The sequence below is a fragment of the Strix uralensis genome, chromosome 2 (assembly GCF_047716275.1).
Source record: "Strix uralensis isolate ZFMK-TIS-50842 chromosome 2, bStrUra1, whole genome shotgun sequence".
NCBI lineage: Eukaryota > Metazoa > Chordata > Aves > Strigiformes > Strigidae > Strix > Strix uralensis.
The window spans coordinates 7088096-7103605 of NC_133973.1; the positions used below are offsets into that span (position 1 = coordinate 7088096).

At 43.3% G+C, this 15510-nt stretch overlaps 1 protein-coding gene across 1 annotated transcript; it reads left to right on the plus strand.

Moving 5' to 3' along the window:
• Positions 1-1520: 1520 nt before the first annotated feature.
• HAO2 (hydroxyacid oxidase 2) lies at positions 1521-11064 on the plus strand. The gene is made up of 8 exons (XM_074860853.1): positions 1521-1610; positions 3227-3379; positions 4071-4222; positions 5045-5328; positions 5699-5914; positions 7696-7854; positions 9507-9576; positions 10830-11064. The coding sequence occupies exons 2-8, from the start codon at positions 3249-3251 to the stop codon at positions 10883-10885; spliced, it is 1068 nt and encodes a 355-aa protein (XP_074716954.1). The 5' UTR covers positions 1521-1610; positions 3227-3248; the 3' UTR covers positions 10886-11064.
• The last annotated feature ends 4446 nt before the right edge of the window (positions 11065-15510 follow it).

The window sequence follows — 15510 nt, forward strand, 5'->3', positions numbered from 1 at the left end:
ATCAGTTTTAAGGCCACAGTGCTTGGCAGGCCATCAAGTACTGATTTTTTTCCCTGTTGTTATTACCCACATAGATTGATATACATGACCCAAAGCTGACATCTAGTGGAGGGAGAACAAGCGAAGGATTTTCCTTCCCTTCCCAGGGATGCACTCCGTTGTGTGCAGATAGAGATGGCACTTTGCTCTTCTCTTCAGAAGTGACCTGAAGGCGGTCTGCTGCGTGGCCAGTCCCGGTCCAGAAAGCGAACTGAGGCGGTCATGGCCACCCTAGCTAAGCCTGGACACCCTTGTCTCATTCGTGACACCTGTATCATCCATAGCTGGATGCCAGAAGTTAGTTTCACAGTGCTCTTGGTGGACAGTGAACTCTGAAGGCTGCATTTAAAAAAGTTTCAAAAGACAACAGTATAGATGATCATGCCTGATAGAGTTTGGGCAGGGTCTTGTGAATACATTTAGCAGAAGAATAGATGTTCACTACAGCTGCAAAAATGGTGTCCTAGGATTTCTTCTGTCAGGAACATCAGATCTGCAGTCCTGGATCAGACCAACCTCTTGGACCAGGTCCTAAAGTTGCAGCTCCGTTCAGCTTCCAGCTCCTTCCCAATCCTTTGGCTCACTTCCTGCCCCAGCAGGGCTGCTTATGCTGGGAGGGCAACGATACTGGTAAAACTTTGGGAATGTTTTCTCAAGTTTCTGCCTCATCCTCTGCATCTGATATCATATGTTTATGAGAAAGATATCTCAATTTTCAGTTAGTAAAAATCAAAGTTTCAATCTCTCATGTTTGCATGGAAAAATTGAAAACATGAACCCTAAAGGCTAAAAAAAACAAAAGACAAATAAAACTGTCCAGTGTTTACTTTTAATATATTACAAATTTAAGTTAATATCATAAATCTGTTGGCACCTCAGTCCTGGTTTGTAATGCATAGCAGGGGAGACGGAGGGAAGCACAGAGAAGTCTCACCAGCTCCAAGCACTGTAAAGGGAGAGTATTGGTGGTCCTCCGGGGAGATGGCTGGGTGGGGAACCAAAGGAAGGAATCTGCAAGGCCAGTGGGAGAGCAACTGGATCACAAGAGCACTCATAGCCCTTTAAAAATGTCAGAAGACAAAGGGAACTTTACTTGTTCGTATACTGTAGGAAGAAAAAAAGTCTCTTCCACATGTAGTGGTAAAGATTCAAGGCTCTGTACCTGTGGGCTGTAACAACTCACACTGTCTGTAGATCATAATTTTGGTTGGATCTGTAGCACATTCAGCAGCAAGTTACCAGCAGTTTAGGGATTCAGTCAAAACTCCTGAGATACTCTTGCTTCCCTAAATGAATGCACAGTCTTCAGCCACTGCCAAAGAGCACAGCTCCAGTGCTGTGTCCCAAGCAATTGCGTTGCTGGAAGGACCTTTTAATCATCTGATAGCAAAACAAAGTTGGTGTTATACAAACAGTACAAAGTTTGCTGCAGGATTGAGCTTTAATCTTTGGTGGTTGCTTATTGACTTCAGAAAAAACAGTGGCTACTCAGTGAAAAGACCTCCTCTACATCCTGTTTGCAGGAGAACTTGAAGGAGAGGATCTCACCCACAAGTCCCCTGAAACCCAAAGTAAGTCTGGACTGAGGTCTGAACTGGGAGACAATGGGCCTCGGTTGTTTAAATTTCCCATTTTTTCTGCCATGAGAGGACTTGGTTTATCTTTTTGTCCTTGCTGGCTTTGACCTTTTTCTTGGAAAAGCAGAAGTCATGATACATGATGTATGGTATATGAAGACTTGTGCTATCGGCAGTGCTTGATGTGTTGAAGGCATACAGAGAGGGCTTGGGATACTTTTACCACTTGCTACCTAATGTCTGTCAGAGGAGACAAAACAATACTGAAGAAATCAGTCACATTTCTTCTTCATCTTCCAATGAGTCTCTCATTTTGGGCTCTTTCCTAGCAGAGAATTATGAGTCGTAATTTTCAAGTGTATACACAGGCACCTCAGTCAGTGAGACATACCTATGTCTGCAGTTTGACAGGTTGGATCTGTGTACATAACCAATGTGTTTATCTGTGCCAGAAGTGTACAACATTGGACACATGGGACTGGTTTTGGTAAAGCTTGCAACCCCTGCTAATCTGCTGTGGGAGGCTAACCCTGAAAACTAGGATATTTACTTCTTCCCGTACATTTTTAGAAAAATTAGAACCAAACCACAGCTGGTTTAAAACTTCATGTTTTCATGTACCTTGCAAAATGCCTATTTTAATCGGAGCTGTGGAAGTAATTGCAAGAAACAATTTAGCAAATTGATTTTGTCTGTGTTTTGTACATATTTACTTGCACACGGGCATGGTTTGCTGAAACATTAATTTGCATAGTGTTTAGTCCTGGCTGGCTCAAAAGCATGTGCAGGCATTTGCTATGCAGCATTTATGTTGGTTTAATTAGACATCTGGGTCACGTGTCACTTCTGTTCCCTGAAAGATGGAGAGTAGTTCTTAGAATCATGTTTCACATTGTGGAATTTGTTTTTTGCAAGTGTTTTCTCATAGTTTGTCCAAATTTTGTATGCTCCTATTTTAGTATGTATCAGTGCTCCAGCATGTGATGCAAACACCCAGAGATATTTGTTACAAAAGAGAAATTAAGATCTGTAGACAATACTTTGTTTTTCTGCAGCGCTGGCCTTGACAGTGACTTGTACTCAGAGTCTTGACACAGTTTTACAATGCATTCATGCTGGATCAGTTTAGGTGTAAACTCCATATTTACTTGTTTCCACATTTCATGAGCTTGAATTTAGTCACTGTGCTCCATAGTTTTTCAGTCAGGGAGCCATCCTAACGAGTAATCCAGCAAATGATGTTCTGGGACAACCTTTGAGGGAAATTAGTAGAACAAATAACCCAGCTGGTTTTAAGATGGAATTTATGACAGAATTACACAATTGCTGTGTCTTAAAATAGCAGAGGACCTAAAATGTCCTGTTCAGGCCTATTTAAGACAGAATAGAGGCACAGAGGAAGAGGCTTCTTCCTACTCTTATGGCTGCATCTGCAAGTTTTCCTCATATTAGGGGAGAGGTTGAATGGCAAGATGGACTGAGACAAGCTCTCAGCAACTCTTCTACAATACAGATGGGTCCACGGTTTGCATTACGTGACATTAGAGCCCCCGGAAGAGAGAATGACAGTTCAGGGATCTAATTTCTGCTCTGTTATTCTTTTCTTCAAGGTTCCCAGACCCTCTCTTGGCAATGGCTATGGTGTGTCTTTCAGACTTTGAAGCTTATGCTAAAAAGTATTTACCCAAGATTGCTTGGGATTTTTTTGCAGCTGGAGCAGATGACTGTAGCACCCGAGATGAAAATATCCTGGCATATAAAAGGTAATGTGAGGAGCAAATAAGGGGTGTTGTACTGCTAGATCTTAAACTGGTTTTGTGCAAGTGTTTGGAACTCACAAGCAAAGATACCTACCACCTTGCCCTTTCAAGGTAGTCCCCAGGCAAAATGCATCTACCTGACTGACATATGCTGTATGCTCTGTTGCTAGTCGGAATATGACACAGACTGTATGAGGCATAATGGATGCTGAGGGTACAGGCAAATGGTATGGTATGGTATGGTATGGTATGGTATGGTATGGTATGGTATGGTATGGTATGGTATGGTATGACAGGAAAGGGGGTGAGTAGCTATAATAGAATGAGAGGCAGTGGGGAGCATTTGGGGAACAGCAGGAAGCCTACATGTAAGTAGGATGGGATTTGGGGAACATGCTGCAGACAGTGAGGGCAGGCACAGCGTTCAGTGAGGACAGACATACTCATGGTGAAGTGCAGAAATGATGTACTGTGGCCATTAAGCAGGAGTATGGGGTTAAAGAAAAGTGGAAGTGGCTGAACTGCTGTCTGAATTGATCTCTAAAAGTGAACAGAAAGGACAAAGAGCCTTTGTTATATGCTGTTTATTGGCTCAGATTCCTGCATTGCAATAGGTAAACGGAAATCTAGTTTCCACGAAACTTCAGAAAAGCCACTGAAGAGCTCATCCTGAAGAGGGTTTTTTGCCTTACAGAATTCATTTCCGGCCACGTATGCTGCGGGATGTATCCATGATGGACATTAGGACTAAGCTCCTGGGGACTGAAATCAGCTTTCCTGTAGGAATTGCCCCGACCGGCTTCCACCAGCTGGCATGGCCTGATGGAGAGAAAAGCACAGCCAGAGGTACTCTTCTGCTTTATTGCTGTGTAGCAAAAAGGGGCTTGTGGAAAAGCCTGTTAGGAAGGCCTGTTAGGAGGTCTTGAAGTGTGACTGAACAAAATCTTCAGGCTTGAAGGGGAAAACTCCTTTCCTACTTTCTGACACCCCTTTTTGTGGATGACCCACTTGGGTCTTGTGACACAGAGTGTGTGAGAAGCCATATCGACATTGCTCTACTTCTCCAGCTACCACTATTATGAGATCAGCCCCATGGAGGCTGCTGCAAACTTAAGACAGAGACTGTGGACACATTTCTGGTGTACACCAAGGGCCACACAGGTCCTCAGTGCTGTGGGCTCTAGATAGGACATAAATTGGTGGATGGGACTCAGCCTGGAAATTTCTTGTTACTGTTAAGAACAGTGTCTCCCTTGGAGAAAAGCGTAACCTCTCCTCCAAAATCCTGTGGTGGGTTTGGAGAGCTGACCCTTGGAAATATCTTTTTTCCTGTGTTTCCATTTTCTCTGAACACTGAATGCGTTTGACAGCGCATTCCTGCAAGTACACAGTCGTAAAGTTTAAAAAAAAATAGTTGCAAAATGAAAGCACCACTTGGTAAATTACCTTTCCTGTTTTCTGAACCATGATCCTACAACACTGCGTGGTAAATACAGCCATTTTTAACCCTGATGGCATATTTGCCAATTGGTAGAGTGCTGTGTTTGGTAAGTAAAGTAGAACAGGAGTTCAGGTGGTCTCTGCAAACAGTACATAATTTTGTACCTGATGTCTGGCAAGACCGTTCAAATGACTTTGATTCTGATTATTTTCCAACACCTCCCGAAGCGGCCAAGGCAATGAACATCTGTTACATTGCCAGCACATACTCCACCTGCACACTGGAGGAGATCTCTGCGGCCGCCCCCGGCAGCCTCCGGTGGTTCCAGCTCTACATCCACCGCAACAGGGCGGTTTCCCAGCAGCTAGTCCAACAGGCGGAGGCCTTGGGTTTCCAGGGCCTCGTCCTCACCGTGGATCTGCCCTACACGGGCAAAAGACGTGATGATGTCCGCAATGGTTTCCGCCTTCCTCCCCACATGCAACTGAAGAACTTGGAAGGAGCCTTTGAGGTTTGTAAAATGAGCCTGTCCTTTCATTCACCATGCTGGCATGTACCACATGAGACAAAACCACTGGGTAACTGCTGCTTTAGCATCTGCTGTACCCAGGGTGTATCTTCTCCCCTTCTGATTCTTCAGCATCCTGGCTTGACCTCCTGCCAACCTGGGTTCTGGCTTCAAAATCCCAGTCCAGCTGCCCTAGAGACACTGATCTCCATCCCCATTGTAATTATTCTCCTCCAGAGACACATGCTTTCTGGAGCTGATGAACACGTCTGTTAGCAAGTTTAATTAATCTGTTCTAGGGCAGGGAAAGACTTCAAGGGGCCTCTGCATTATTACAGCTCAGATGAGGTTTCCTTCTGTCTTATGGCCGTAGGGAGATGACCGTTCTGAGTACGGACTGCCACCCAACAGCTTGGATCCTTCGGTCACGTGGAACGATATCTACTGGCTGAGGAGCCTGACCCACCTGCCCATCATCATCAAAGGCATCTTGACGAAAGAAGATGCAGAGCTGGCAGTGAGACATGGAGTTCAGGGAATTATTGTGTCCAATCATGGTGGAAGGCAACTGGATGGAGGACCTGCCACTGTAAGTGAGAAAACGGATGCCCCATGAGTGCATCGTATCATATGCACATTTGTGCTAACCTGGGTATCTCTATGCTCGTGTTTGTATATATGCTTCTGGTGGATGTGTGTGTTCGTTGTGTGGCTGTGGATGTGTGCAGATGTACTTTAGCTTTAAACTGGTACGATGGATGTCTTGACATGGACTATCCCCTGAAGTATTTTCTCAGCTTCTTGGGAGGGTTCTGTGAGTGGCACTGAACCCACATAACTGCAGATAAACTACTGGCCTAAGTTAGTAAAAGTTTCTGCCTGTGTCTTCATTAGCTGAGGCAGTGCACATGGACTCTTTGCGCACTGCAGCAAAAATAAAATGAAGCTCTGGAACCAAAAATGTACAAATGAGAGCACAATGTATTGTCATTGCTCACATCTGCCAAAACGTGCACAAACAACGCAGCTAGATTTAGTGAGAGGTCTGCTTGCATATTTACAGATTCAACTCTAAATGGGAATTTATCAACTTTCATGAGCCAGCAAAAGGATAACTTATCCAGTGAAAAAATCTCCTGGTTTTTAATCTGTACAAAGAAATCGTGGGTTGTTTGGATGTATGTGTATTTCACGCGTTTAATTGGGCTTCTGTCAGTTTTTCCAATTGTTCTTATTTTACAGTTCTGTATTGCATAGTATCTTATGGACTTTCTTTTCTCTGTTTTCCTCTGTACAATAAAAATAGGTACCAAGCAATTTTCTTCTATGTCAAGGCTGACAATAGTGAATAAAAAAAAATGAATCTAAATGCCAAGGACTTAATAATGGAAATGACATCCACACTAAACTTCTCTTCTGCCTTAGAAGTTTCTTTACATACACAGACAAACCAGTACATACCTAGTTCAGCTCTGCTACTCCTCTGGTTCCAAGCCTGGCAGCAAAAGCTATTGTCCCTGCTCTTTCTGAGCTACCCCTGGAAAATTTCAGCCTGAAAGTTTTCGGTCTGAAATTCTGAAAAGAAATTATGACCAATCGGGAAAATCAACCTAGCAATCTTAGTTATAGCTGCTCTACTTAAAAAAGATGAAAAGAAAGCAAAAGAGTATAAGACACTGCAGAAAAGAGACCTTTGGGTTTGCTGTGAAGGAGAGTTAATTAGGTCTAGTGCAATGCCCTGCCACTGGTTATACTGCCTCTGGGGCCAGAGTCAGCATCTACCAGCCTGGCACTGCCCTGTGCCCTACAGAAAAGACCTTAGGGCATCAGGAGACTTAGCCTGGAGGAAATTATACTTTGACTGTACTACATAGCAAATGAAATCCTTCACAGATGCTTTAGGGAGCTTGAGGAGACTTCCGACAGGTGGTCACCAGGATTAGGTTGAAATGTAAGTTTAGAAAATTTGGACAGCTGCAGGGAGAAGTTGGACATCAGCCTTTTTCACAAACATTCATCATTGTCTCAAATGAAAGATATTAGCAGCAATTATTTCCATTGAAATTTATTTAAAAAATCTTTTAGAAAGCAAGTGAAAACATTACTTTTTCACTTATCAGAAGTGCTAGCAAAGAGTATCAGTATAAGCAGAGCACTGGAAAATGGAATCAACTATCTAGCAAACAGAACAGGGAGCTGCAGTTTATCCTGCAGCTTTTGGTGCTGAGCTATTTGTGATGCATTGTCACATTTTATTTTGAGAAGGTATGCTACTAAAGTATTTCATGCCTGCCTGTCTCTTTGGAATATCTCCTCTTTCTCTTGGAATCAAAAGCTGACTTCAAGGTGAGAGTGGCTGCTTCTTTGCAGATTGATGCTCTGGTTGAGGTTGTGGAGGCAGTACAAGGCAGAGTCGAAGTTTATTTAGATGGTGGAATACGAAAAGGAAGCGATGTGTTAAAAGCACTGGCACTTGGAGCAAAATGTGTCTTTATTGGAAGACCGGCTTTATGGGGTCTGGCTTACAAGGTGAGTAAGGAGCTTTGAGTTTGTATGTCTACTTCTCATACTCTCCAACACTCTGTTGTTGTTATTTAAAAGGCATAGAGGCAGTCTTCACCATTGAAGAATCTTACCCATTTTTTTTATTGTTTTGCTGGATTTTGAGTGGAAACACCCCAAACTGAATCAAACCCAGACATTTTCTGTGATTTAAAAATACCACTGAATTTTATGATTTCAAATATGATTTTGAAGCTGGTAACATTGGTTTGTGGAACCTGATTTCTTGGTGTTGTAATTTGGTGCTAAAATACTGTAGGAGTCAGGACCACCAGTGCTTTTGAAAATTTGAGGCAGGCTTATTGGCCACAAAGACAAGTCTGACAATTTTATTTGTTATCAGCTTAATTGGAAACAATATATGGTTTTGATACAGCAGTTTCATAGTGGTGTTATGAATTCTTCAGAAGTACATGTAGAGCTTGATCCTGCTGATGTCTGAAACAGTTTGGACAAGGCTGAGCACAACTGCTTGAGTGTGCCACTACTATCTCAGTTCCAGATTTGCTGCTCCTTAGCTACTAACATATGATCCAGAGTCATGAATTAGGCCTCTGATGCAGAAGGTTAACATAATATAATTAAAATTAAAATGTAGTTATACCAGTTGTTTGCTAAATTTTTGCTTTTTAGCCTCTGGATTGGACTTTCAAGCTTTCTCTAGAAGAAAAAAAGAATATTTTTATGGTCTGGAATCACTTCCTGTCTTTTAAATGACACTCCTGTCCAGTGGTGTGACTGCTGTGGATTCCAGCAGCTAGGCTTTAAGCAAGAAACCACCTGAATCTTGTGAGAAACCTGGAAGACTTGGCAGCACTCTTTCTGTTGCCAGTGAACAGAGAAAAGAGGCCTAACATGAAAAGGGTGTTGCTGTGAATTGCCTGCATTTTTTCCACAATGCAAACAGAAAGGAGATAAGATTTTTTGAGTTCAGCTGTGCTTTTGTATTATATTCCATAGAGTATTCCTAAAGATGTATCTCAGTGACATTGCCCTAGCATACAAGGGAGGAAGGGCATGAACAAGCGCTGGCATTGTCTGCACCCATAGCATTCTTCATTACAATAAATAAAAAACAAAAAATAAGAGAAAAAAAGAAAAAAGCCTCTAATATTTTACAGTAAGATCAAAATCATATGTACATTTTATTGGATTTTGAACTTTTTGGTGTTATTTGCTCAGAGGAAAATGCACAATGTACTATTTTTAAAGATTCGGTCTGGTATCTGAGTAAACTAAAGTTTTTAAAGCTGTACCATATATAAAACTCTCATTACTTCATAAAATACTGTCAGCTTTGTAAGGCTTGACATTTTACAACAAGCCCATTGATGGAGGTTAACTGAAAGCTAAGAACAAAAACCAGCTAGAAAATGTCAGAAGTGAAAAACAGCTTTGTTTTCTTTCCCTGTTCAGATATATCACAAAAGGAAAAGCATCTAAATTAATCTTTGACGAACTGAGCACATCCATCATATAATTTTAATCATCCATCTGTATGAGAGACTGGAATTGGCAGGAACTTAAGGGACTGTCCCAGCTCTCACAGTGCAAGCATCCTGCAGCATTGTTCTGTGCCAGTGCTCCTTTTACCCTGACTGCTTTCTTTGTTCGAGCAGGGTGAAGAAGGTCTTCAAGAAGTTTTGAGGATTTTGCAGGATGAGTTTCGCTTGTCGATGGCCTTAGCTGGTAAGCGTTTTGCAGGTTGTTTGTAGTTGGTGATGCAAAGGTTTTGCAAGCCATCTGAAATCAGAAGCCTGATGGATGGGTCACAAAAAGGGAATCCATGTGAGCTGTGTTGGTTCTACTTGCTATATTTAAGGTGATTCTTTCCTTCCTGTGAAACCATTTGGCATTTCAGGTGACAGAGCATTGAAGCTTGCAAGTAGGAAGTAGGTTAAAGCAGCTTTCTGATCTGCAAAACTGCTAAGTAGAGCTGAGCAAAACTTGGAATTTCTGTTCTGGGAATTGCATATGTTTTCCAGTATTTAATTTAACCTTTACCAGGGTAAAATGCAACCAATTTTTTTTCTGCATGAAAGTTCTGAAAAAATGGATTAGAGAATACAGTCTTTTGGTCCAGGTTCAAATTTCTGCATTCCACATGCTTTAAAAGCCTCCTTGTCTCCTCCAAGCTTTTACTGCTGCTCCTCATTCTGCATTTCTCACTTCTGTTCCTACCTGTAGTTGCCATGTTTGGCCCCCCTCACTGAACAGCAAATTTGCACAGCCCAGTGCAAATTCCAGTTTCACACATGAAAAAGTACGACATGCAGGTTCAGTGCAGAAGTATCTGGACATCAGCAAAGGGTCTTATCCCACTTCAAATCATGTTTTAAAGGTTTTCATGCTCTAGTGACCATGAACTGAAGTGGATAGTAACGCTGACTGGGAGACTGGAACTGAAATCCTATTGGGCATACCTTAATAGGCTGGGGTTTTGGGTTACTTTTTCAACTAGTAAAGATTCCTACAAAGTGTTTTCCCAGGAGGCTGTCATACTTCTTCACATGCAGAAGGGATGAACTTGGCAAGAGTAGCACATTGGGACCTTTTTGGCAGGGCTGTGGAATTCCATGCAGATTTGACTAAATGAAACAGCACTGCAAATCTCCACCTCTGGTCACTTGACACATGGCAATCCCTGCGTCTTTTCTATTTACCTTTCACTTCTGGCTGGATCAGAAGGCTTCCTGCTCAGCTTGTTATAAAGATCCCTTTTTTTTCGTATTCTAACTCTTTTTGTGCAGGAAGCCCAGTGCCTAACCTCAAGGCTGAAGATGCCACTGAGGAGTAGGGCTCCTGCATGTGAGCTGTTGAAGTACCAACCTATCCCCACATGGCTTATACAAGACTAGACCATGATTCAGAGAGGGGGCCTTACAAGTTTCATCCACAGACCTTCCTCTCTCACCAACATTTCATTTCTCTATTTATTTCAGGCTGTGCCAGCGTCTCAGAGATTGGCCGACACCTAGTTCAGTTCTCAAAGCTGTGAACAGCCTCCTGCAATGCCCACCGAAGAGAGGCAGCTCATGCTGAGGTCCTAACCAGACTGAAGAGAGAAAAAGGAGGTGCAAACATTGAATGTGAAATAAGTAGCTGATAAGGCCTTCAGGAAACTTCTGAGGAGATTAGGAAAGGCTCTATGTTAGTAAAGGCTGTTCTCTGCTTTTATTGAGACCAATGAGTTCTTTAACACTTTGGGTAATTGTTACTTGCTTAAATACTTGCTTAATTTAAACTGGCTGTTCTGTGGCATTGCCCGTGTTGGGCCTTACTCCCAAGCTCTGTTACATCGGGCAACCAGACATGGAAAACTTTGTCCCTTGCTTCCTCCACTTGGTTGTCCTACCAAGTCTGACTGCAATTCAAGCTACCCACCTTTCCTGCCCCAGACAGTAAGTGTTGTGGATGATACATTCCACAGCTTGGGCTTTCCTGGATATATTCATGGCAGGTACAGAAACAAGATGCATCAGCTAACAGGCACCCCAGCTACCCTTTTTTTGGGGGGATGTGGGGGAGGTGGGGGGCAGGTGTCTTGCCCACTGCTTCTAAATGCACAGCACAAGTTTGTGGCAGTGCATAAATAACTCACCCGGTGCCCTGATCTCTGCCCATGGATGAGCGCAGCCAGCACCGGCTGCTGGTGCGGGCAGGAGTTGCCTGCACCACCCGAGCAGAACGTGGTTCGGAGTGCTGTGTGGCCAAGTTTCAACAAGAAAGTGCCAGCTCTCCTCCCATGAAACTGCCTATGAGCTTCTTCAGTCAAAGCTCTTTCCTGGCAGAGAAGAAATGCTCCTTTTTCTACAGAGGAGAAGGCATGTGTGCTCCCCCAATTCCTGCTGAGCACATTGCCCACTGGCTCCTGGTGTACAAGGGGAAGGGGTGGGGGGGCAGCAGCAGCACTTCCTTTTGCACGTATCTCAGAAGAACAAAATGAGGCTTGTTAGGTCCTAAACTTGCTAGAAGAGAGGCTTCCAGGTTATGCAAATGGCAGTGGCTGAATGAGCCTCCTGGCAGACCTGAGACATCTGGCTAAACTCTGGAGAGGAGCAGGATTTCCAGCATGCTTCCTCTGATACATCTCAGTGACTTCACTTTGAGCATTTGGATTTTTTTAGATCTGTTTCTGGATGATCTAGAGGACCTAGACATGGGCATGTGAAGTGTGAGAGTGAGTAGGCGCCTGAATTTAGCTGCTGTCTTCTGGAGCTGATGCTGTGAAATGGGAAAGTAGATAGTGAGAGGCTGGGACAACTGCATTTAAGCTCCTTTTCCATGAAAATGAGCTCCTTTGTCTCCCTGGTAGATGACTATTAAGGCCTTTGCTCCTTACTCTACATGCCCATTCACTGAAAGAAATCCATCTTGTTTGGAGCAATCCAGGTACTGAAAAATCATCCATTTCTCACCTGCATTTCACTTAGATACCTTTCACTTGCAGTCAGACTCTGTCAGTGCTCCATGCATGGCATGGCTGCTCTGCTCATGCCACTCCTCACAGTAGTCTGTGGTCATCAGAGCAGAGGTAGTGCTCAAGGCTGCCCTGCTGAGGCAGCAAAACCTCTCATTTCAGGCTCCAGAGTCTCAGTTTTCATTTAAAGCCAACAAAACAAGATGCTGGAAAGCATGTCATTGTTACAATTGTGAAGGAAATCTTTCAAGGAGGAAAGCCTCCTTAAGAAAACTCAGAGATGTCTTCTGGAGCGGAAACAATTGTCATGCAAATTGTCTGCACTGCTGAGCTGACTTGTGGTGGCTTCATTTACACCATTGTTGAGTACCATGAGATCGATATCTGTTTTGAAGGAAAGACAATGCCACATCATGAAAATAAGCACAATTTTGTGATCACTTTCTCTGATGTTCCCATGGCACTGAAGTTGGAGGGTGGAGGACAGGAGGGCAGGTGGAGCTGAGGGACATGTGAACCCTACTAAAGGTAGCAAGACAAATTGCAGCCTTTGATCAAGCTGATGTATAGGTTTGTTATGTAAGATGGCATAAACATCTTAAACCAGAAATGTTTGCAGAGGCTGCTAATTTGCAACTCCTGTGATCTGGATGTCTAGTGGAGCAAATCTGGAGCCAGATTTGAAGAAGCAAGGAGCACTTGCAAGTGAAATGAAGGTCAAGAGTGGTCCAGGACTGCAGGCATTTGGAATGAGCAGCATCACAGAGCTGAAATATCTTGTTCTCCAGTCCCGTCTCTTGCTGTTGGCCCTTTACAGCCATACAATTTTTCTATCTGATTTTTCAAACTATACAATGATATAGAATATCCTCCTAGCCCCTTCTCCCCTTTCAGATCAGCATGTATTGCAAAACTGGGGCAATGCACCTGGATAGTTCTGCATGCCCCTGGGAGTAAGGGGAAGGAAAGATTTTGCTGGTCAGGTTTGTGCGAGTACTGTGCCACAGATCAGTATCAAAGTATCACTACAGAATCGGGCATGCGCATCCTGGGCGTGAATGATAAAGCCGCTCTTCAGTTGAGGTTTCAAGGGCAAGCCACTGCCTGCGGCAGAGGACCACTTCTGGGGCAAAGAGCCAGCTCACAGCGGTGCAGACCCCCTGTGGTGGCTGCTTTGCAACTGGCAGAGGCCCTGGTGCCCACTTCCCTGGCACACGTGGGAGGACCCACGCTATCCAGAAGCGACCTTCTGCATAAACCCTTAAGGAGGCAGAAGAGAGAAGCTAGCACTGTTAGCTCACTCTGTTTAGACCTTAATTTCTTGCAGAGATAACAGTGTCTGCAGTGAGGCCTTCACATGGAGGCCTTCCTCTCTGTTCCAGTAATAATAAACTTTGCCAGCAGACTGACAGCCCAGCAGATAAGACTCAGGAATTATATCACATTGCACACTTTGGTGGACTTCAAGGATGTACAAGAAGAGACTGAAACAACTGGGTGTGCTCAGCCCTGAGAAGGCTAAAGGTAGGGGGAGGGGAGGATTATGTCGCTATCTTTTACTCCTCCATTGGAGAGAACAGAGAAGATGCAGCCCAACTTCTCAGATGCATGCAGTAAAAGGGTGAAAAACAATGGGCACAAGTTGCAATGAGGAAAATTCCAGCTAGAAATTAGTAGAAAATATGCACCACGAGGGTGGTCAGACACTGCAGCAGAGGGTTTGTGAAACCTCCGTTCTTAGAGATATTCAGAGCTTGACTGGGCAAGGTCCTGAGCAACCTCGTCTGATCTGACACTGCTTTGAGAAGAGGTTGGGTCAGAGACCTCCAGAGGCTGCTTTCAATTGAAGTTGTTGTGGGACATCACAGAATCACAGACTAAGATCCACACATCAGATCTGTACCCTGCTGTACTGGTGTGTTGCCATGATCAACTACCATGGAGCTGCAGAGGCAGCACCTATATCTCTGTGAAAGAGGCTGCAGAAAGCATTTTCTGAGGGAAATAGAAAGCTATTTCGTGAGTGAGCTTGAAAGAAGAGCTCACAGGATTCAATCAGGCTGAGTCTATTGAACAAGCCCATCCTACAACTTTTCTAAGATTTTGGAAGTTTTCTACAATCTGGATTAAGTCTGTGTCAATGTGTACCAAAGTGTCATGCCCCCTTGTCTACACTCTGTCCAGCTTTCTGTATTTGATTGTTGTCAACATCTCCGATGCAAATTCAAGCAAGGTCAAATCTTCCAAAAAAATCATGCTCAGAGAGATTATAAACATGTGGGTTAAGGACTAATCAAACCCTGCTGCATCCCAACATTGCTGGAGGATGTAGTAAAGACAGGGAATCAGTCTATTTACAAGGGTAGTTTATCTACAAAATGGAACCAAATATAAACATTTTCCTTCGGCATATGGTGCAAATTTCTATGGCCTTTAAATATATAATTCACTCATCAATTTCAGCTGAGGAAACGTCTAACACTAAAGGGAAAATGAGACTAAATGTTTGTTTCTCATTAATTGCCCAACTCATGTGTTGTCCAATATAGCAAGGAATACTACAAGGAAGTCTTTCTGATCTTGAAGATCATATAAGAAGAGTTTACTATCACTTTCTCCCTTCTACCAGAAGGATTTTGGTACTACTGAAATAGGAGATATTTTCTTTGTCAGGTTTGAATACAAAGAAACATTGAGGCCACTTAAGGTGGTTATCTTCATACCTTGGTTAAAGTATCTTAAAACTGTTTCCCACTCTGAGAAGTTGTGTTTATTCAGAGTTTGATTCAGCACAGCTGTCCAAAGTTAATTATTTAAGTCTTGTTGCCTCTTGTCAATGTGTAACTAGAAGAGAGAGGAAAATGTTTCCAGGTGGGAACAGTGTCTCTCACCCTGAAGGGCAGAAGCTTTCCTTGAGTAAAGTACAGACTCTTTCCCAGAGCTGCCACCATTTAGGCATTTTGAGCTTACAGGCACATTACGGTAATAAATGTATTAATTTTTCACATGAGAAGCACATGGGTTTTTGTGGCTTTTTGGTCACAACTACTCTATGTTTAGACAGCAAAAGGTCCAGTTAAATATTGAGCATGCCTTTGCTTTTCCCTGCTGCAGTTATCATCAGTCTGGGTAACAGGGCAGACTCCAGAAACCCCTTTTCTAAATCAGACTTCTTTTCGGGACAAAAGGATCTGTTCTCTTCT

Bases quoted from the DNA above. Each gene is read 5' to 3' on its own strand.
- HAO2 (XM_074860853.1), top strand. From the start codon at position 3,249: ATGGCTATGGTGTGTCTTTCAGACTTTGAAGCTTATGCTAAAAAGTAT. The intron at 4,223-5,044 runs GTACTCTTCTGC...CACCTCCCGAAG, and splicing joins AGAGAAAAGCACAGCCAGAG to CGGCCAAGGCAATGAACATC. The intron at 5,329-5,698 runs GTTTGTAAAATG...TTATGGCCGTAG, and splicing joins ACTTGGAAGGAGCCTTTGAG to GGAGATGACCGTTCTGAGTA.